The sequence below is a fragment of the Lepidothrix coronata genome, unplaced genomic scaffold (genome assembly GCF_001604755.1).
Source record: "Lepidothrix coronata isolate B3197 unplaced genomic scaffold, Lepidothrix_coronata-1.0 Scaffold165, whole genome shotgun sequence".
In the NCBI taxonomy this organism is placed as follows: domain Eukaryota; kingdom Metazoa; phylum Chordata; class Aves; order Passeriformes; family Pipridae; genus Lepidothrix; species Lepidothrix coronata.
In genome coordinates, this window is record NW_016690345.1 from 316612 (window position 1) to 338731 (window position 22120).

At 51.9% G+C, this 22120-nt stretch overlaps 1 protein-coding gene across 1 annotated transcript; it reads right to left on the reverse strand.

The window, feature by feature from the left end:
* Positions 1-7285: 7285 nt before the first annotated feature.
* ASB18 (ankyrin repeat and SOCS box containing 18) lies at positions 7286-21030 on the reverse strand. The gene is made up of 6 exons (XM_017829616.1): positions 20876-21030; positions 17485-17981; positions 16285-16552; positions 9085-9583; positions 8376-8489; positions 7286-7704 (listed from the first exon to the last, which is right to left on the reverse strand). The coding sequence occupies exons 2-6, from the start codon at positions 17723-17725 to the stop codon at positions 7519-7521; spliced, it is 1308 nt and encodes a 435-aa protein (XP_017685105.1). The 5' UTR covers positions 17726-17981; positions 20876-21030; the 3' UTR covers positions 7286-7518.
* Between the last annotated feature and the right edge of the window lie 1090 nt (positions 21031-22120).

Here is a 22120-nt window from a genome sequence, read left to right on the forward strand (position 1 = left end):
CTCCTTTTTTTCCCCCTTCTTTTTATTTTTTTTTTTTTTTGAAAAGCCCCCAAATAGGCTCCATGTGGTTCTGGGTAAAGTCAGCCCCTGGCTTGGCTTTGAAATTGCTTCTGCAATTATGTAAAAGAGCCATTCAGCAACACGGCGGAATTAAAAGCGATGGAGGGCTGCTCCCTTTTCTCCGGCAAGCTTCTCATGTTGGCCGGCTCAAAGCCTTTTCCAACACGACGTCTTTGGCGAGGACAAAAGCTGGGACAAAAAAAAAAAAGGGGGAAAAAGAAAAAAAAAAAGCCCCCAAACTTGTAAATTGAACGTCAAGGGAACTTTACACAATTTCAAAGGCCATAAATAATGATAAAGGGACCAGGCGAAGAGGCAAACCCAGGCAATTAATAGAGGTTCCCAAGCAAAGATCAAGTGGTTTGGAAAATAAAATTAAATGCAAAAAAAAAAAGGGAGGGGGAGAAAAAAAGAGAAAGGAGGGGAGTTGGCTGGGGGTGGGATCCCTCCTGCCTCTGGGAAGTTGAAGTCTTCCTGGGACAATGGTGCTGGCTTTGCCCCTGGGCTTGGCTTTGGGGGGGTTCTGCAGACAAGCCCTGACTTAAAGTGGCTTTTGGCAGAGGGGTGGCTCCCCCAAAACCAAGGGTCAACAGGTGATCCCTGTCCTGCCTGGCCTGTCCGCTTGGGAAGCTCTTACTGATCCACAGCTCCTTTCTAGCTAATGGATGCTCCTGTTTTCCAGGGGAGGATGGAAGATATCAGGCTGGGCGCTGCGCACTGCAGGAGGAAGGTGACCTGCCCATGGCAGTGGCTGGTGGGTGCTAAGGATTGGGACAACCATCCTCTGTCCCCCAAAACCTACCCCTCCAGGCCCCCAAAAGCTCAGAGGCACACGGGGTGAGAGTGATCCCTCCAGCACTGGCACAGCTGTGCATCCCAAAGGACACACCCCTCGAGCTTCTACACCCCCCCCCCCCCAGAAGTTCCCTTTGTGGTTTGTCCTCTGGAAAGGGGTATCACAACCTCCCTGCCAGCCCTTAGCAAGTGGCATTTGCAGTCCTCCCAAAAACCCCTTTCCCTGCTCATTCCCGCTGCTGAAGCTCGTTGGCTTCCTGAAACAGGGGGCTGGGGCTGCCCCCCGACCCATGCCCAGATATCTGAGTCAGTTTATCCCTCCACATCTCCAGCCAACATCTGAAAGCGTTCTTTTCTTGGCAGAAACTATTAGAGGGGGGTTATTGCTTTTGGGCCTCGGCGCAGTTGTGCTGGCCAGTCCTGCCTGTGGCTCCCCTTCCCTGTCTCGGTGCAGCTTTTGGGGTTCCGAGCCCTGTTGGTCCCCCTGGCATGAATTCTGGGGTTCCCTCTTCCCCAGCGCTGCACTTCTACCGGAGAAACCAATTTTCCCAGAGGTATGGCACGTGGGACAGGGTGGATGGCCACGAAAGCAGCTGCTGCTGGGGATGAGGGGGTTGTGTGGTGTGTGCGCGCAAACACTTTTGGGGCCCGTCTCTGACTTTAAGGGACTGGGAGAAGTTTACTTATCCAGCTCATTTCCATATGTCCAGACTCCCCTCTCAGAGGCCACCATATGTGCAGCAGTGCAGCGCTCAGGGTTTTTCCCAGCACGGCTGGATCTCCCCTGTGGATGCCTCGGAGCCGCGCGTGTGGCTGTTTCTCTCCCGTGTTTTTCCCTTTTCCCCCTCTTCGAGATCCATCAGGCATCACCCGATCACAGCCCTCTCCTGCCTCCCTCTCCTTCCATCCGCCACGGATGGAGCTGAGCTAAACTCTCCAGCCCCCCAAATCAGCAGCATCCCTGCTCATTCCCAAACCAACCCGAGCGGGCTGGAAAGCTGTGCGGAGAAGCAAAGCTTTAGTTCGAATAGGAAAGTGAGTGAGAGAGGGGGGAAAAAAAATCATCTCTTTTCAGGAACCCACGTTAGATTGCGGAAAGGGGAGAGATAATTAGGCACGGTAATCCAGCAGGGCATGGAAATGTGTACCAACACCCAGCTCCTGCAGCTGTTTGTATTGTCAGCCCCCTTCAAAATTTGCCCACAAACAAGTCCCTTTGCAAGACGGGAGCATTATTTCGGGCAAGAATAGGCTTTTTGTTCGGCACATAATTAGCTGATTTTTCTCCCGGAGAAAAACGTCGGCGATCTCTGATTGTCGGAGGAGCAACCGGAGCGTGATTGTGCCTGGGAAGTGTAGCAGGCGTGAGGGAGGCAAGGGGCAGGGCAGAGCAGGCAGGGGAGCCCCCGGAGGGACCCTCGCTGCCACGGGGACACGCCGGGAGCCTTTCCCAAGGGGTCTAAGTCTAAATCAATACTTTGGAGGGAGGAGCCCCTTTTCCCCCTGGGCAACCTGGCTGGGCCGTGGTGTGGGTGCAGAGCGGGTCCCACATGGACCCAGCTTGAAATGTGGGACTCAAATGCTGCTGCAGGAGGCTCCCGAGTCACCTGAATTGGGGAATGCTGAAGAGCAGGTGCCTTCCAGTAGGTTTTGTCCCAAAAACCTTCTCAGGAGAGGAGCAGCAGATATGTGGAGGAATCTTTGAACTGGGCAGATTTTGGGGGAGTGCCTGTGACTCTCGTGGTCTCTTGGCTGGGAGGAAAGAGTGTGGGCTAAATAAATCCCCAAATCGGGGTGGGGAGGGGGTGCAGCTTTTTGGAGTGAAGAAGTGAAAGAAGGGAGCCATGAAGGAAGAGGAGGAGTGGGATGTGCTTGAGCACTTCCACGTGGGAATCCATAGGGTGGCAGAGGTCAGAGCATCCCTCCACCTGGGTTGGGGAGCCAACGGCTGCTCCCAGCCCTTTGGGCACCTCCAGGCTGCTGGCAGGGAGCTGTGCTGGGGGTTTCCATGGACCACATGGGATGGTGTCCTCCCATGGGGCTTTGGGGGGCTGTGCTGGCGAGGAGCATTATTTGGAGGAAGGTCTGTGCTGCTGCTGGTCCCCGAGGTCAGTGAGGAGGAATGGGGGGGGGCTGCTCTGTTTTCAAGCAGATGTTAATACCAGTGACTTTATCAAAGCCAAAACTCAGGCTTGCAAAGGCTCTGCCGAGCTAATTCTTGCATCCGCTGGGGAAATTTTAATTGCGTGGGAAATGTCACCAAAATCATCTCACCCCGCTAAGCTTTTGAAGTGATTTTTCTTCCCTGGAAAAGGGAGCTAAGCAAGAGGGGAGACCGTGAGCAGAACTACCCCCCAAAAATCCGTGTATATTTAACGATGCAGGGATTAGGTGTGAGCACTGAATTAGGGTTGCAGCCAGGACTCTCCATCCTACCCCCCGTCATCGCTGCGGGGAAGGGGGATGAGGTTTTGTGCATGGCTGAGGATTCATTTCAGCGGTTTTGGGCTGCGGGAGCTGGGAGTAAGAGGGATGGAGACGCGGGAGGGCAGGATTTGCCCCTTGGCTGTGGGAACAGGGATACGCATGGAAGCGCGCCCGCCGCGGGGTGAGACCCCCGCCCCACGCGTGCCCGCCGGGAACCCCCTCCCGCCTCCCCCTCTGCTTCCCAAGCGGGGGAAAAAAAGGCATACCAAAACAAAAAACAATCCCCAAAACCCTCATTCGTCGCTTAATCCCATTAACTCCTTCGCGTGTTCCCATTTGAACTCTTGCCAGCCCCCCCCGCCCCCGCAGGGTCCCCGCACCGCGGCTCGGTCGCGGATCCGGAGGGGAGGGGTTCCCGTCCTGGGGGTTCTCCCGCAACTTCCCCCCAGCACCGGGGATGTGCCGCTTCCTATTGTCGGTTTATTTTTTTCTATGTGGTTTTTCTCCTTTTTTCCCCCCCTCTTTTCCCCCTTTCCCCCCTCCTCCTCTTTTCCCCTCCTTTTTTCCCTTTCCTTCCCCCCTCCTTTTTCCCTTGCTTCCTTTTTTTTTTTTTTTTAAACAAACTCGAAGGCGCTCGGGATTTTCGGGTAAAAAAAAAAAATAGGATAAGAGGGTAAAAATAACACCGTGCAGGTAAAAAGAAAAAAAAAAAAAAGGAAGAAAAAAAAAAGAGAAAAATTTTGACTTCCATAATCCCGGCTCATATCCCAAAATTCGTTCGGATAAGGGGAAGTAGGCTATTTTAAAAATTATTTTAAATGGATACATATTTAAATAACCGGAGTCCAAATATTTTAAGAGCCTTAAAGGAGACCTTAATCAAACGCATGGCTACGGAGAGATTAGTGGTGGCAAACCCCACGCACTCTCATTCCCGGCTTTTCGTGGAATCGAGTTGAGAAATCCGGCAGTTTAAAAAAAAAAATCCCGAATAAAAGTCTAAAATATTCCCAGGTCAGAGGGGCACCGTCTCATTAAAACCAGCGCGGTCCTGAAACTGCACTGCAGACATTAAAGTGCAGTATTTTTCAATTAGAGCTGACGAATTCAATCAAAATTCCATAGATTAGGATGAAATGAGGCATGGGTCATTTACAGGGGAATTTAATTGCAGAGCCATTAGACAAATAGTATATTTGCCATTCTCACATTATCCATCATTTTAGACATCAATAGAAGGAACAGCATCTTTACTAATACAGCAGCACTTCCCAATCTCTGCCTGTAAACACTCCCTTTCCCCATAGCTCCTGATTATATCTGATTTCATTTAAAGCCATGGGGGATTATAAATGTTCCTGCAATCAGGTTCATTAGGACTTCAAAAATCTCATTTCTGATTTGTATTGCTTTGCGGATCACCCAGTGCAGCCTGCTTTAAAAAAAAAAAAAAAAAAAAAAAAAAAAAAACCCCCCAAACGCTGTTTCATTACCGGAGCCACTTCGGGGTTTGATTATCACCCTGAGGAGCCCGTTTTCAGATTGTGGGAGGCAAACCCGGCTTCCCACTGGGTTCACCCACCCCCTCTCCATCCTCGAAGCATCCCCGGGGCGGGCTCGATCCTGCTCCAGAGGGTCCCGACTGTGGGAAAGAACACCCGACGGGACGGCAAAACCTTTTTTTGGGGGGGTGGGGGGTGTGCATCACTCCTTAATTCTCCCCAGCTCCTTGCAAACAGAGAGGTGTGTGCATCATGGCGGGAAATTCCCATTATTTGGAAATTATTCTGCAGCTGGACCATCGGTGGTTTAATGCTGCAGAGTGGGAAAACGAGCAGGAGCAGCCCCACCACACACACACGCACAAAAAAAAAAAATCCTCGAGGAGAGAAGGTCTCTGACATTTTTTTCCTTAATAGCTGCTTAATATCAAACGTCTTTCATAAAACACGCACATCCAGATAGACTTAAAAAAAAAAAAAAAAGAAAGAAAAATAAAGAAAAAAAACCAGAAAAGCCTTCATTTTCCCCAAATGTATGGCGTGCAAAGCGCTGTGTTAGCTGCCTCAGTAATTTAATTGGAATGAAACGTGAAAAATGTGTCATTTTTTGAAGAATTTATGCATCGCTTCCTGGAAATCTCATTGTCTTAACTAGCAGCCTACTGTGTTCTGTTTAGCAGGCATAATCGCATTTTTATGTGTCTCCGTATTAGAAGTTAATGTGACCTCCCGTCTTTAGCTGCTGGAAAATAATAATAATAATAAAAATAATAAAAACGATCCTTTCCTCGTAACATCTGCATCAAAACAAGGCGCCGGCAGGAGGGGGGAAAAAAAAATAAAATAACCCCCCCATATGTTTGGTGTGTGTATATATATTTAAATATATATATAGCCAAACGCTTCTTTACCCGCCCGCCAAACTTATCAACCCAAGCCCGGAGCATCATCCCACCCGGAGCATCATCACCATCACCATCACCCCGCCCGGAGCATCCCCCGCCGCCGCGCTCCCCGCGCCGCCGGCAGAACGGCTGAAACCGAGGGGAAGAAGCCCCCTAAGCCCCCGAAAGTCGTTTTCCGAAGGTTCCCCCCGTTCGTCCCCGCTTTGCCTGGTGTTTTTGGGGGGTCCCGCCCGGGGTCCCCCCGCCGGCCGTGCCCAGCGCGCCCCCTGCGGGCCGCGGGGAGCCGCGCACCGGCCCACGCGTGTCCCCCTCCCGCGGCCCCTCCGGCCCCCAGAACCGCTCCATTTCGTCCCCTGGACGTGCATTTCCCCCCTCACCGGCTGTGCAGCGAGGCCATGGCTGCGGGATGTGGGATTTGGGATTCTGGGGGGAGGATGTGGTCGCCCGGTGGGACTCTGTCTCCATGCAAAAGTGCCTGATAGGGATGTAAAACGTGTCATTCTTCCGGCTCCGGGCACCACACAAAAGATGAAAGAGGCACCAAAATTTAGATTGGGCCGGTTTAACCTCGGCCAGGATGGGTTTTTCCCCTAAATCCCCTTCAATTCCCACCCCCTGCTCCAGCCACCAAAACAAACCATAAAGCCACTAAAGCCACGAGGTGCCAGGTCTGAAGGGGTCTCAGGCATTCCCACGGCAGGGCACCAAAGACTGGGAACACGGGGTGGGCTTGGCAGTGCAGTTGCCCATCCATATACAACTGACATGGTGAGGGATGATGTGGAAGCAGCAGGTGGAAGCTGGAGGAGGGAGGAATTTCTTTTTCCTCCCCATTTCCACACTCCACAGGCAGCAGCTCTGGGAGCCAGGGATGCTACCTGCATCCCATCCACAAGCCACGATAGCACTAGGTGATGCTGCACAGTCCAGCCAAACATGCAAAATGAGGTATTTATATATATTAAAAAAAACCCAAACGAGTGTAATTAAGCAGTGGAAGGATTTGGTGAGTGCTGTGGCAGAGCTGCTGGCATGAGCACAGCTGTTCTTCCAAGGGACACACAGGTGCACATGCTTTGGTTCAGCAGGAATTAATCTGGGGAGGCCGAGGGTCTGGGAAAAACAAATCCTCGCTCCTCCTGGTGCCTTTGGCTGAGTCGCTGTGGGAAATGAAAGCCCAAACTCCTGCCACTGGGTTTTCCAACCCTTTCATGTGCCAGCCTGGGAACAGTGATAGGCATGGTGGGTATGGCAGGTGTTGGTGCATTCTATGGAGTGTTGGAAGCCAGGAGATACAGGGAGCTGTGTCACTCCCTCCAGTGTGGAATACCAGCACTTTCTTCGTGCCTTCTACATAAAAATATATTATTTTTTGGTCTATTTTAAGGTCTATATTAATGCCCCTGGATATTGCATCCTGCTAAGGGCTTCCATGCTGCACCTCTGTTGCCAGTGCTGCTTGTGCGAGGTTTATCCAAGGGGATTTGATGCCCATGTGGGCTGATGGGAGTGACCTGCTTGCCTTTGCACACCTGAGCAGCCCCCCTGCTTTGCAGGGATCCTCTATAATGAGCATTATTCATATCTGCAGCTGGCTCCCAACAGCTACTAATCATTTTATTACTCTTTATAATCTATTTAAAGCACAATTAGAGAAAAAAAATCTATACAAAGTTACAGGCGAAAGCACATTTTAGTTACATTATAAATCCCTGGAAAACAGCCATCTATCATGGGAAGCGGTGCTCCCTGGCTCGGCTGACAGGAACGGAGGCTGCCCCGCTCCGTGCGGGGAAGGCAGGGCTGCACTTGGATGTGGATCTGCTCCTTCAGAGCACGACTCCTTCGGGCTCCAGCAGCAGGTATTCCCGCAGAGCCTTGGGCACAGGCAGCAGAGGGATGAGGCTGTGGCACCTGCTGCCGAGGTTCTCCCGGATGACGGAGCGGCACAAGTGCTGCAGGCACCGCACGGCACCCGCCAGCTGGAACAGGGATTTGTAGAATGGCTGGTGCTGCTGCAAAGAGAGGGGGAACAGGGGCAGCACTTTAGTTTTTTCCTGATTACCAAGCAAGCTGAAGATATTCTAGGATGAAGACTGAAGGGAAGGAGGTAAGGAACCCACGTGTGCCTGGGCGTTAAGGGGTCCATGCACTGACACGGCCCCGCAAGCAAGGGCTGGGTGAGGAATTCCCCTGTGGAAGCACGTGGAGAAAGCTGGCCTCGTGGGGAGGGTGCCCTCATGGTCACTGGCAGCATCATCCCGGCGGGAATGGATGAGAAGAGACCTTGCAGAAGAGACCCTGTTTCTCAGACGGGGAAACCATCATGGATGGTGCCAGAGTGGGCTGGCACCCCAGGCTGTTGCTTGTCCAGGAATGAGCTTTTTCAAATCAAAATGAGTCTTGTGGGCTCCTGCTGGGCAGTGCTCTGGCTCCAGGGTCACTTCCATATGCTGGGAGTGGATTTTATTGCAGGCTGGGCAGGGATTGATGCAGGTTTTGATGTCGATGGAGCTAAAGGGATGCGAACCTGGATGAATCAGGTGTGCCATGGTGCTCTGGGGACTATTCCAATCTTTTTTTTCCCCATCCAAGTGAAGTTTGGGTGGGGAAAAAATCCCCTCCTTGTGGGTAACCCCCCTCCTTGGGCCTCAGCCATCCCCACCAAAGCCCAGCACTGTCTCACCTGGAACACCTCCTCTGGCACGGCCTCGGCCCACTCCTGGGAGACAGGGATTTGTGAGTAGGAATTGAAGAGGACTTCGATGACCTCTGGCACGGCCGCACAGGACCTCAGCACCTACCCATGGGCAAAGGGAGGGTCACACAGAGAGGCAGGTCCCAGAGGGGAGAACATTCACCATGTCAGGATGAGGTGGCATTAGGGTTTCTCCTGGCACATTTTGGAGATCTTTCCCCATTTGTGAAGTGGTGGGAAGACCTGCTTTGCTGAGGCACTTGTTCCTCTGGATGCAGCCCTTGCTTCTTGTTTGCATTTTTGGCTGGTGCGTGACAAGCCAGGATAATATTTTCTTTATTGTTTGATGTAAGATCGATGGAATGCAGAGCCATGAAGCGGCTGCACAGGCAGCTGATCTACCAAGCCTGTCTCTGATATTCCCCAGGCAGGAAAACATCGTCCTTGCCGACCCCTGAGAGCCCTGCTGGCTCCACCCTGCCCTTTGCCCTGCCTGCTCCACCCGCTGCCACACCATGCTGAGGTTTCACTTCCATCATTCCCAGCAGCACCACCAGCCCCCGCGCCACTGCCCACTCCCCTGCCTGGAGTGGGAGGCCCTCCCAAATCCTCCCACACCCCATCCTTTTATTTCCCAAAGCACCCCGACCCCAACAGGGAAATCCCACACACCCGGGGGCCATTTTGGGGCCGGTACCTTGACGAAGGCAGGGGGCCATATCCTCTGGGAGCCATGGTTGAGCAGCAGCTGGATGGTGAGGTGTGGCCGCCGCTGGGCCCTGGAGGCCGCGCTCTGCAGGGCGAGGCCCAGCGGGCTCAGGCCATCATAGTCGATGGCGTTGACGTCGGCCCCGCGCAGCAGCAGGAACCGCGCCAGGCTGGCGTGGGCCGCCCCACACGCCTCGTGCAGGGGGCTCCTCCGCGCCTCGTCCCGCACGTCCACCTGGGCGCCGTGGGCCACCAGCAGCTGGCACAGCTCCAGGCGATCCTGGCCGGCCCCGGGAGCCGTGGCGCAGAGGATGCCCAGGGCCGTCTCCCCCCGTGCGCTGCGCGCATCCACGCGGGCCCCGCGCCGCAGGTAGAGCCGCGTGTGGTCGCTGAGGCCGTGCCGGGCGGCCACGTGCAGAGCCGTCTCCCCACACGCCGTGCTTGGCAGGTCCACGGCGGCCCCGTGTCTCAGCAGCAGCCTGGCACACCTGCACGGAGGGGGGAGGCTGAGGGGGCACCGCCAGGGTGGGCTGGAGTGGGAACCATGAGGGGTGACAGGGGAAACGGTGTGGGTGAGGGTGGAGGCCGTGCCAGAGCTGGCGTTGTGGCACTCAAGGGTTTTGGGAGGGAGCAGCAGAGGCTGGGGAGGGTGACACTGTGTCCTGGTGCCCTCCACAGTGGGGGCAACTGTGGTTTGGACAATGTGTCCCTCTTGCCCTTGACCAGCATTATTCGTGAATGGTCATCCTTGACCACCTTGACTGTCCTTGGCCACCTTGACCAGATTGACTATCCTTGACCACTTTGACCATCTTTGACCACCTTGACCATTCTTGACCACCTTGACCCCCCTGACCCACCAGGGTCCCACCCTCCTAGGCCCACTTGCTTGGGTATAAAAATGGATTCTCCGTCTCCCTTTAATGGACCCAAACACTTGTGTTGGGCTCCTGCCCCAGAGAGGACTGCAGGGTTGTGTTTCACAGAAACATAGACTATCCTGAGTTGGAAGGGACCCACAAGGATCATGGAGTTGAAGTCCTGGTCCTGGTTTTCAGCCTACCCTGAAAAGAAACACCTTTGCACATGGTTTAACTCTGCAGAAATGAGTTTTGGTGGCTTGTTTGGCACGCGCAGTGATGAAGGAGCAGCAGCACCTGCAGTTCCCAGGAGGACTAAATCAAGGCAAGCAATCCCCCCTCTAACATCACCATGCCTGGGTGCAAAGAGGGGTCATGGCTGCTGCAAAGTGGGGACACCAGTTCTCATCAGAGCCTTCTGCCTGCATCCTTCTGACAGTGGATGGGGGTTACAGACAGCTGGTATGCCCTGATGGGGGGTTATTTTATTTTTTTCGGTGTGTGTGTGAGTAAACGGATGTGATCGGGCAGTCTGAATGAATCAAAGTGACTGCTCCCTCTCCTGCCGGGAGCCGCCGGGGCCGGCGCGGCTCAATGTCACCGCCCGGGCAGGGCTGTCGGCAGCCGGGGTCACTCGCGCGGCGCTGAGCTCGTTGCTGTGGCACAGAGAGGGGATTTTTGGAGGGGGCAGACTCACGTGCCAGCTAAGCTGGACCTTGAATACGTGCGAGCTCTTGTTTCCCGAGAGATGCTGCCAGGGAGGTGAGGAGAGCCATCCTTTGGGAAGCCTCAGCAGTGGCTGGCTAGAGTCTAGGGAGGAGCACAAGCCTTTAAACCCTCCCTGTCTCTTTAATTTTCCTCTAATAAGCTTTTCTTTTAGCCCAGGTGTCACCAGAGCCCTGAGTGAAGTTCTGGGCTGACACAGAAGCAAAAGGATGGGGAGTTGAGGGGGGAGGGAAGTTCCAGCTTGATACTTCCAGTAGCAGGGATGGGAAAGAAGAGGAGCCCCAGGGAGGAAGGACGGTGCCAGGATATTGTTTGTTTTTCCTGGCACAGATGAATGCTACCATATGTGGGGACAATGACAATAATAAAATAATGATACAATAATAATAATAATACATTTGACTCTTTGTGGACCTGCAGCATCACCTCCCCCATGATTTGATGGGAGCTGGTGAGACATCCACTGTCCTTGTCAGTGCAGGGTCTACAAATACCTCCTTGGGCTCCTTTTCTTGTGCTTATCAAGCCTGAGTTTGCCAGGAAAATAATTTCTGCAGGATCTGTGGGGCCAGGTTGCTCCTGCAGCCTGGGCAGGTGTAATGCTCCCAGATGTGCCAGCCCTCGTTGGTCCTCACCAGAGGCATCCACTGTGGATGGGCTCTGCTGGGGATGTGGTTGTGGGTGAGCTGATCAAGGTGGGGTTGTGCCAGCCCCAAAATCACCAGATCCTTACTTTACAATTCCCTTTTTACTCTACAGGAGGTTGAATCCCTTTCTTAAGCAATGGCTTGTCTCACTGAGGGTTTTTTGGGAGCTTGCTGTCTGCTGCTGCTGGGTACAACTTTGTCAGTGGGGATCTGTTATTAGAACATATCACTCAGTCACTCCATCACATTTACTGGTCTTGTCCGTCCTTGTCAGCAGGGAATTTGTAGCCCTAATTATAATGATTCTCCTGGGACCTCTCCAGATTAGCTTAATCCTAACGTCACAGGTAGCTCTGGCACCCTAATAATGGCACCTAATAAAAATAATGTATTCAAGGGAAAAATAAGGGATAGTTCTGCAGGGAAAAATGGAAAAAAAATACATTTCTGACTTGGCTGCAAAAATGCAGCTGGCAGGTGCATGAGAAAAATCCCCTTTTGTTCTATGTTTTTTTAGTAGCTCATACTTTAAACACCCTGCTCCTTCCCAGGCAAGGAGGTGGCTGTGCCCAGAGCATAAGCATCACCCTGGTTTTGGAGGGTGCCCAGGCTGAAGATTTCCACCTGCATGAGTAAGACAGCGGAATATTCTCCTGCCCTTAATTTCCAGGTGAAGGGTGGTACAACGTGGATTGGTAAAGCCAGGAGCTGTATCCAGACCCTCCAGCCCAGCACTCTCCCTGTGCCGTGGGGTTTTCCCTTGCAGAGAATTCAATACAGGGAGATTGATTCCTCTTGACCTCCTGCTAGACATGCCAAATGTTCTTCTGTGGAAATGCCATCCTTTCCAGGTGCTGCTTAACTGAGGGGTTATTCTTTTTGGTTATCAAGTTCAAAGTCCAACTTGTCGGAAGAAACCCAAATCAGTTTATATTTTGAATTTTCCCCCTGGATGCTCCTCCCTAGGCAAAGAGGGAATGTTTGTAAGGAACTATAAATATGAGGTGATCTCTTCTGGTGGATGGAAAGGGTGCCTCCTGCTTGGATGTCAGGGCATGAGCAGGTTCTGGGTGGATGCTCTTTTTAACCTTTAAAATCCCTCTGCATGAATTCAGATGCTCTAACACTTCACCAGCATTTCTGACTTCTTTGGTTTTTTTTTGCCATCAGAGTAGACTAAAATCCCTTTAGATAAGGCCTAGTGATGTCTTGCTGCTTTTTTAAGGGCTCCTCTCCAATTTTCTGAGAATACTGAAAGAATATACTTAGTCTGGTTTTAGGTTTAGCTCAGCAGAAGTTCAGAGGCACAGTGGCAAAGCAACCAAGCTTGTTTTCCATCCAGCCTGGTACCTAATTTTTACTAACTTAAACTCACTTCCAAACCCTTCCCAACTCATTTGCAGGTGATGGGTAACAGATCTGAATGTCTCTTTTCTTGGGCAAGTCACTCGTGGTGACTGGCGTTGGTTTGCTTTGTGCTGAGCTCCTGGCTCAAATAAATGGGAGAAAATTATTTGGGTTTGATTTTCCTTCTCCACCCATCCATAGAGCTCCTGCCTGTAGCTCAGGTGGAGATGAAAAATACCCAGGCTGTGAAAGTGGGATTTAGCTTTAAATGGGATGCTACGAATGACCAGCAGGAGGAGCAGGAGGTTGGGGCAGCGGAGCCTGAAGGAAAATTCCTGTCCCAAAAACCCACTCAGGTGCCCAGTTTTCTTAAGGAAAAGCCTCCAGTTTGTTTTTCCCCCTCTCCCTGGGGTCGGAGCAAGGCTCGTCTGTAAGAACCCTCGTGTTGTCACACCTGCAGGGAGCAGGATCAGCCCTGCCCCTGCTTTTGGGCTCCTTATTTCTTGCTCAGGACCCAGGAAGGAGCTGGTTTTCCCCAGTGGGAGGATGATTTCCCAAAACAATGGCTCCAAATGCTCCTAGTTTTATCTTTAGCAAGGCTGAACAGAGCAGAGGACGAGGTTTAGCTGTAGATGATGCTAAATGCTGATTTTTCAAATCTCTGTTTTTTTTTTTTTTTATTTGTAGTAATGCTTATTTCCTGCAGCCAGAAGGAACAGTGTGTCTAGGATGGTGCTGAAATAGCTGGAGGGTGCCACGGAGCTGGTCCACCCAGTCTGTACCCATCTCCCTGGTGTCTGGGAGCCTTATCTTGACCATGTTGCCTTTTTAGGTACCTGCTTTCCTGCTTGGCTCCCGTTTGCTGCCAGTTCCTCCCATGATGAGCTTCCCTCATCCAACACTCCCCCTAAGCAAACCCCACCCTGTCTCTGGCAGCTCTTCGCTCCCTACCCCATCAATCCTTGCATAGAGCCCCTTGGACTGGCCTCCCGCCTGGACTCATCCCACCATTTATGCCCCATCCCTCAGCGCTGGAGGCTCGGAGCAGGAAGATCACTCTGGTTTCAGCTCCCAGGGTGGAGTGAAAGCTTGAAGAAGTGAATGCTCAGCCCTAAGCCCGGGGTTGCCTGGAGGTAGGGGTGACATCTTTTCCCATCCCTTGGCTTGACTGAGCTCTCTTCCCTCTGTGGAAGGCTGGGTTTCTCTCCAGGTAGGCTCTCCCTTGTCTCACAGGAAACCTGGGATGTTCAGGGAGACTCCCAGATCTGAAACAGGACTCCACAGATGTGGTGGTGTCTGGCATCCCTTCCTCAGTGGGCACCGTGATGGGAGGTGGGAGTCACATCCTGCATCCCTGCCACGTGCCTTCCCACCACCCCACGCCTGCTCTTCCCTCCCTGGCACCGCCGAGACTCTTCCTCTCCCCCTCAATTATTTTTATTTTATTTTTTTTCGGGGTGCCAATAAAGGCAGACTCCTTTAATCATCCCAGCTTTAAGAGGGAAAAGGGAGAGCGCCGGGGAGAGAGTGCAGTGAATTTAGAGACTCATCTTACCCCACCATGTTAATTATCTCGGCTGTAAAAAAGAGGTCAAGGAGAGGAACTCTACTAAATAGGCCGACGTTGGCATGAACAGCTCCTAAAGTGAAGAAGGTAAGACTGAACTTTACTGGAACTTTTTTTTCCATCTCTTCAAAAAGCTCCTAGATTAAAGCTCTGATATCCTTTTTGTTGAAATCTCATGGATTCTGAAGCTCAAATGGCTGGAAGGAAGCCCAGATAATTTTTTTTATCCCAGTCACTGAGAGGCTCAAAGGTTTTAAGTCCTGCCCCCATGGTGAATTGCCGAGTATATGGGAATACAGAAGAACCTGGCACATAGGTGTTCTGGCCATTGTTATCGAGAGGGAGAAAAATAAAATAGCTCTCTATGTAGGTCAATGACCTGCTCTTTATTGCCAGTAAAAAATTAAGGATGACCTAAAATCTACTACTCAACGAAAAAAATAATAAAATAAAAAAAAAGAAGGCGAGGTAAAGTAGTCTCCCCCTAATCAAAGAGGAAATGTTTGTGTTACCTAAAGCTTGACCTCCTCAGTCTCTAACTTTAGCAAAGTCTTTGCGACTGAAAAGCAGTGGTCGAAACCTCAAAACCTGTCTGAAATGTCTATTAATTTTTGATCTTTCAAGGGAGTTGGCTTAGTTATTGCAGAAGCCCCTGTAGCGCCGGGCGTAGTTAAGGGTCTCTCAGCATTTCCATTATAAAGCCCCAATATTCAAGGGCTTTATAACTCAGCTGTTTCCACGTTGGCTCTGTCTGATCCCCGTGTTGCCATGTGCTGCCTCACCTGCCATCCCCCTCCAGCTTCCAGGGGAACAGAACATGCAAATTGGTGGCAACGGCTCATTTTTTATAGAGGTACAGATTTTTTTTTCCAAAGTTGGAATCAGCTGGCCAAAACCAGGATAACTGGACCTCTGTGGGCGCTGGGGTCCTCTCCACACACCAGTTGGTTTGGTTGCCCCATCCCTGCGGGGGGAGAGCAGACTGGTGAAGCCTAAAATCATGGAATCACAGGGAATTTATGATGGCTTGGAGTCTGGAGACTGAAACTTTAAGGTCTAAAGGGAGCTCAGGTGAAGGACTTAAAGCAGCTCTTCATTAACAATGAGGGCTTCTTGTAGCATCCTCCCTTATCTATCCTGCTTCTTCCAACCCTCATCACACCAAGGATGTGTTTGATTCACCCCTAAATTTTTGGCTGAATCAAAACTTGATTAGTACTTGATTTTTGGCCATCTTGCAGAGACTCTTATTTACAAGATGGTATCAAGATATTTACATCTGCAAATCTGCAGATCTTTCCCTCTCTGTCTGCTTTCCTTCTTCAGAGCACTTTCCCTGTGACCTGGTCCATGATGTGTTGGATCTGCAGTGGGAACTTTGCTTTCACCATCTGTTGCCTGAAGGACTGAAGGATTGAAGGAAGAGGACTGAAGCCAGGATGGCTTTCCATGGAAGCTGACAGGTGATGGAATTCACCATGGCCCTAAGCAGTTCCAACAGGACATCAAGTGACTGAGCTCTTTATAAAAAAAAAAAAAAGGAAAAGCACAGGAGGTTGGGATGATGTGTGCCCCATGACTGGAACCATCCTGAGCATCTCCTGGGGAGAGTGTGCTGGACCTGGGATGTGGAACACACTGATTGCAGGACATATAGGTCAGAGCAGGGAGAAAAGGCATGTGAGGCTGGGTTGCTCCTGTCCATGGGAAGGAGACTTGGGCTGTACAACAAGCCTGGCACTAAAATGTCCTTTTTTTGTCTCTCCTGATGCAGCTGGAACATGTGGGAGCATGTGGGAAGCCTTGCCATGGATCATAGCATCTTTCTTTCACCCCATGGGCAACACCACTGGGGTATGTGAATGGAGTCTCAGAGTGATTTTGGGTTGGAAGGGACCTTAAAGCTCATCCAGTCGCACCCCCCACCATGGGCAGGGACACCTTCCACTAGCCCAGGTTGCTCCAAGCCCCGTCCAACCTGGCCTTGAGGATTTCCAGGCACGGCATCAGCGAGGGGTGCTGATGGGAGCCCCGCTCCTTACCCCAGCGAGTCCCGGGTGGTGCAGAGGTGCAGCGGGGTCAGCCCCTCCTCGCTCCGCAGGTTGGGGTCCGCCTGGTACTCCAGCAGCAGCTCCACGCAGTCGGTGTGCGCCCCCCGGCAGGCCTCGTGCAGGGGTCCCTGCGCGCCCGGGGCCAGGTCTGGGTGGGCGCGGCGGCAGAGCAGGTGTCGCAGGGCGGCAGGGTGGCCGTGGTGGGCGGCCAGGCACAGCGGGGTGCTCCGCTCCCAGCGCCACTCCAGCGCCCACAGCCCTGCGGGGGCACCAACCGGGGTCATCGCGGGCTGCCACCCCCTGCCCTCCAGCCCTGCGGCTGGGCCAGCTCCACACCCTGCTCTGCCCGCTGTTCCCTCTGCTCCCGGGCAGCTTTGGGCGCTCCAGAGGGCCTCGCTACACCCGGGGGACTGCTCGGATCGAGGGGAAGCAAAATTCCCTGGGTGTGTGCATGTCCAGGAGCAGGATTTCATAGGGCACGGGCTGGGTAAGCCAACACCCTGACTGCAACCAGCTGCCTGAGACACTCTGTGTGCCTAAAAGGCAGCTCACCGATTCCCTAGGGAGAGAAAAGCTGTCTTTGCTGGGAATGAAGGCACCCAAGCCGGGTGGGAGCATGGTGGGAGGGTGATGCAGGGCTGGGCATGGGATGTGTTGGGTTTGGGCACAGCTAGAGTGAGGTGTTGCATTTCCCATCAGTTCCAGGACCTCTGAGACCATCAGTAATCTACTGAGCATGGTGCTATGGTGCTCTGGGAGCACCTGGGACTTTGAGCAGCATCTCAGTGGGGAAGGCACCAGGTACCACTAACCTGGGAATATCTTATTCTCTTATTCCTCCCCCATAGGACCAGGCTGCTCTTCCTGAGCCCCTCCATGAGGAATTTGGGCTGTGACCCCTCTTGTAAACCTTCCCAAGCCACAGAGTGTCTAATCCCAACCTGAAAAAATCACGTGGATGCACAGATTTTACACTTCCCTGCCCCTCTGGTGGGTTAGTATATGCGGAAGAGAAGGAAATATTAAAAATTATGAATAGTTATGGTTAAAATTGCAGGCACAGCCAGCTAACCAGAAACCAGCCACCTCAGGAACACTTAAGGCACTTAAATGTGCCATAGCTCTTCTATTTAGGGTTAGTAAATACCCATTTTAAAGTTTTTTCTGGCCTGGCCTTTAAAGGAAAAGTACCTGAGAGTCCATAAGACGCTTGGCTTTTCACCTGCCACTCCAGCTCATTTTTACTGATCTCAAAAACCAGGTTGACATCTTGATGGTATCGGTCAGTCAGGACCTCGAGGCTCCTCAAGTCTCCCGTGACCAGGGCTGTGTAAAACCTGGTGACAGGAACATGAGCTGTTAAAGGATGCTCTGAATCCAACTGGGAGGAAATCCGCAGCTTTCCTATTGCAGGTCCTGGTGAGTCGCCCATTCCAGTGTTTCCCGTGTGTGCAGGTCCTGGCTGGGAGGATAGACAGGCTTATATAGTTCATTGTTTCTGTCCCCCTGGGCTCATTGTCTAATTATAATCCACTTAAGGCTCTATTGTGTCATATTTATAACTCCAGCAGGGTGGGATGCTGATAGGTAGGGGGTACAATGAGGGTCAGACGGTCACCAGGCCCTGCTGCAGCAGCACCTCTTGGATTAAATTGCTGGTTTATTTGCAGGATGAGGGAAAACGGTGCCTGGTGTTTAGGGAAGTAAAAAAACAAAGAAATTGAGTCAACTGCTGTCTGCCCCTCCCCATATAACCTTATTTGTGTCCTCTGACCTCTGGGAAGTGTTTTTTTCTCTGCCTAATACTCTATTTTTTTTTCTTTAAGGTTCTCGTATGCTTTTCCAGTCTTGGGGTTGCTATATGGAAAAATCTGAGCAACGTGTTACTGGCCCAGCCTGGAATTCTGGGGCGTCACTGCAGGGATGTAAAGACCAGTGAGGTACAAATCCTCCTGGGGCTTTGGTAGGGGAATCTGCTCTCCCAGACAGTGCCTTGTGTATAGGAGAGGGAAAGCATCCAGACTCTCCTGCCATTTGATGCCAGCAGAGCATTCCTAGCTCCTGCTGCCCTGCAGCTTGTGGCTCCTTCCCTCAAGGTCACAGGAGAAATCCATGGTGGGGACAAGAATAGAGCTTGGCATCTCGTGACTTGGAGGCTCTGGATGACACAACCTCCCCTTCCCAGCCTTCCCACCCACCTCTCTGCAGAGTAAACCTGGTCCAAGCAGATTTTGGGAAGACATTAAACCAGAGGTGGAGGGACTGCTAGAATGCTGTGTGGTTCCCTCCATATGGAGTCAGCCTGAGGCTGGAAGAAATGTTTGGGACCTTGCTGGTGGTGATCCTGAGCATCTCTGTGCCAACTCCAGGCCAGCATACCCGTGCTGCCAGAGCCACCTGAGGTTTCTCTCGGGGTTTCCCCGGCATGGCTGTGGTGATATTCATCTCCAGCTCTGGAGACTGTGGGAAGAGTGTGGAGCCACAAAACCGCCACAGTGTGTCCATCCAGGACGGGGTTGTGCTGAGCCAGAGGGGTCTGACTGGGGATTCTTGGTGAACAACCCCCTGCCTTGAGGTCCCTATTCACAGGAAGCAGCATTGGGAGCTAATTTGAGATCAGCCTAAGTGGTCTTCCCTATTTTTTCCTCTCTTCCCCTTGATCTCAAGGCTGGCATTCCCACCTGGCTGTCCACAACAGCTCAGTCGGTTTATAGCCTTCAAACTCCCTCATTTCTCGCTCTGCCTGTAACACTTGTTGCTATTCTACTACACCCAGCCTTTCTGTGCCCATTCCCCCTTCTGGTATTAGCTAAGCCACCTCCTCGAGTCATTGCTCTGGTATGAAAGACATCCTCTGGGATGTTTTATCCCCGGGGTCCTTCAGCTGGCGTAGGAGGTTTGGAGACCCAGGGAGCGGCACAGACAGGGATCGTTTTCCTCAGGAACTTGTCCTGGGTTGTGTTTCCACAGCCCTACCTTGCTTTTCCTCTCCTCTGACTAACAACCCTATAATATTTTCAAGGTGATGAAGAGGAATCTTGCCTTCATATGTCCTGTTCATGCCAAAGGATCACCCTCCCATGGCAGGGATCGCCTCCCTGGCTATATTTAGCAGGGAGCCCAGACCTTCTCGGTCAAACCCGGGCTAATTTTGCTAGGTAAGTGTGTATGTGCGTGTCTGGCATTAAACTGCCGTTGAGAGTGTGCTGAAACACCCTGTGGCCCTTCTCACCAGCCCTTTAATCAGCATCGATTTACACATATCACTCACATCCTGGGTCGGGGTAACGACAGGATTAACAGCGTTGCTGAGGGAGGGGGTTAAAAATAGTCGGGGCCAGCAAGAGTAGAGAGGAAAAGTCCCCTTGGAGCTGAGTGGCACATAAACCCTCACGAGCCTGGGCTCCTGCCAGCTGAGCCAAGTGCTGTTTCCACCCAGGAGTGGAGAGTGATGTCAGGATGAAGCAATATTGCTGTGGATTTAAGGGGAATATGTCTGCACAGGCAGCTGTGATTTACTGCAGAGAGGAGATGGCACCCAGGACACTGTGGGGCATCCTGGGGCTGGCCAGGAGTTGGGGGAGAAGGTCCCTGGTGTGGTTTAGAAAAAAAATGGAGGGGTTTCAACTGCTTATAAACTACTCGTTGCCTTTAGGCAGCGATTTTGGGTGGTGGAGAAAGGCTCAAGCCTTTCCCCTGCCACTGGTGAGCTGCACAGCCTTGGGCACATCACCTGTGCTTCCAGCAATCCCGAGGGTCAAAGGATATTAAATGTTTAATATTTAAACATTTCCCTGCAACAAATTAAGCCTGGGATCATCCTGCTGTGTCTTTCCTTCAGAAGGGATGCTCCTGCACAGCCCAGAGCCCCAGATATGTGTGAGGATGAGCACTTTGTTAGTGGTGGCCTTGCACTCATTAATCTCTAATGTGGGGGGAGCATCTGAACCTTCTCCCTGCATTCCACTGTTTGCAGAGCACACCTCATTTAACAAAACATTAAGCATTTCCCTTCCTCAGATCAAGTGTATCTATTAATAATGACTTAAATTGTCTGCGCTGGCTTCACATTACAAGGAAAGCTCACTCCTGGCACATGCAAGAGCACGATACACAGCAGCAAAACGGCTTCAGCACCAGCTTGTTCCCCAGGCTCAACTGCCACTGCACTTAGTCCTTGCTCCAGGAAGATCTCAGCCTGTAGTAACTGACCCTGCTGATTCCAAAAACCCACGAGGCTGCCTTAAACCACGCGGTGAATGCAGGTGTGCCGGTGGGCACAGCTCCTGGCATCCCTGCCTCCATTTACAGCTGCCCTCTGGCAGTGGGGAATGGCATCAGTATGATTTTTCCAGTGAAATTTCCAGCATGGTGCAGGAGCCTGAGGCTGGCAGCCTGTGGCACTGCCTCCTCAACCTAAAGCTTGTACCCCTTCTTAATAACCCCCTGCCCCCCATAATTCAGATGGGGTCCTTGCAATGGCTGTGTCCCCTTGGCACCCTGTGGTTGTGGGACTGAGAGGTGTCCAGGCAGGTGGCAATGCCACCACGCCACAAGATGAGCCATCACTGCCCAAGCCTACCTGGGAGGGGTGTGAGGGTGCCTCTCCTGGGTGATGCTCGCTCATCCTCCCTGGATCACCATCCCTGCCTGGGTGTGAGGTCCAGTTTCCTCTCTCTGAGCCAGGTGCCACCTTGCAAACAGCCAACCTGCCCCTGACTCGTCCCCACGTTTATATTTCCAGCTCCATGTGACAGCACTGCCCAGTTATGTGGCTGGGTCAGGCCATGGGATGAAGGACTGCCAGGACACACGTCCCTGTGCCTGGGGAGAGGGGAGTCACACTTTGTACCTCCCCTAAAAATACTTCTGCAGGTGCAATTGCATGAGCAGAGACGTTTGGGCTGCTGCTGCTCAGCTCTTCTTTGAAAACTGCTGCCCAGTGAAATATAAACTTGTCCCGAGGCTGCATTGATTTTGTCCAGTTTTTATTGGAAATTAGATAATATTTAAACATTTCCCTTTAACAGCTCTATATAATATGGAAAAGGTCTGTGCTACGCTAGTTTATAGTGGCCCTTCTTTGTCAGATGTAAATAATTCAATGAAAAAAGCCCCAAAACTCTTTCCAGTTCTCATAACTGTGCACAATTTTCCTCCTCCTCCTTTCCCATCAATTATAGGAATAAAAAAAAAAATAGCCCTTAGTTTCACTAAAAATACAAGGCTTCCCTTCTCCCCACCTCCCTGCTGAAGAGCTGCAGCTGTGTCAATTATCCCCTGGGAATTCAATCCTGGGGCACATCCTCTTCTAAAGCAAAGGGGAGCCCTCCCAATTATTTAACCGCTGAGTTATGTGCTCGTGGAATGTCACCCTATGTGCCAGCCTGGAAAACCAGCTCGGACTGACCCTCCATCATGTGCCTCCCTTAAATTACGAGGCCAGGGGATGGCATTTGCTAATTAGCAGCTGAAAGCAGGGAGACAGGGTTATTTTTAGCACTCACACGTAAGGTGGCTGTTTCGGGGGCTGGAAAAGTTGTGGGGTTTGTTTTCCCTTTATCCTAAAATATTTGAACCCCTTTGGCAAAAGAAGGTACTGTGCTGCAAAAGGCTCTGGGTGACTGGCATGACTGGGTGCAGACATGAAGATTTCATAGAATCCTGGAATGGTTTGGGTTGGAAGCCCATCCAGTCCCACCCCCTGTCACGGGCAGGGACACCTTCCACTAGCCCAGGTTACTCCAAGCCCTGTCCAGCCTGGCCTTGGACACTTCCAGGGATCCAGGGGCAGCCATAGCTTCTCTGGGCAACCTGTGCCAGGGCC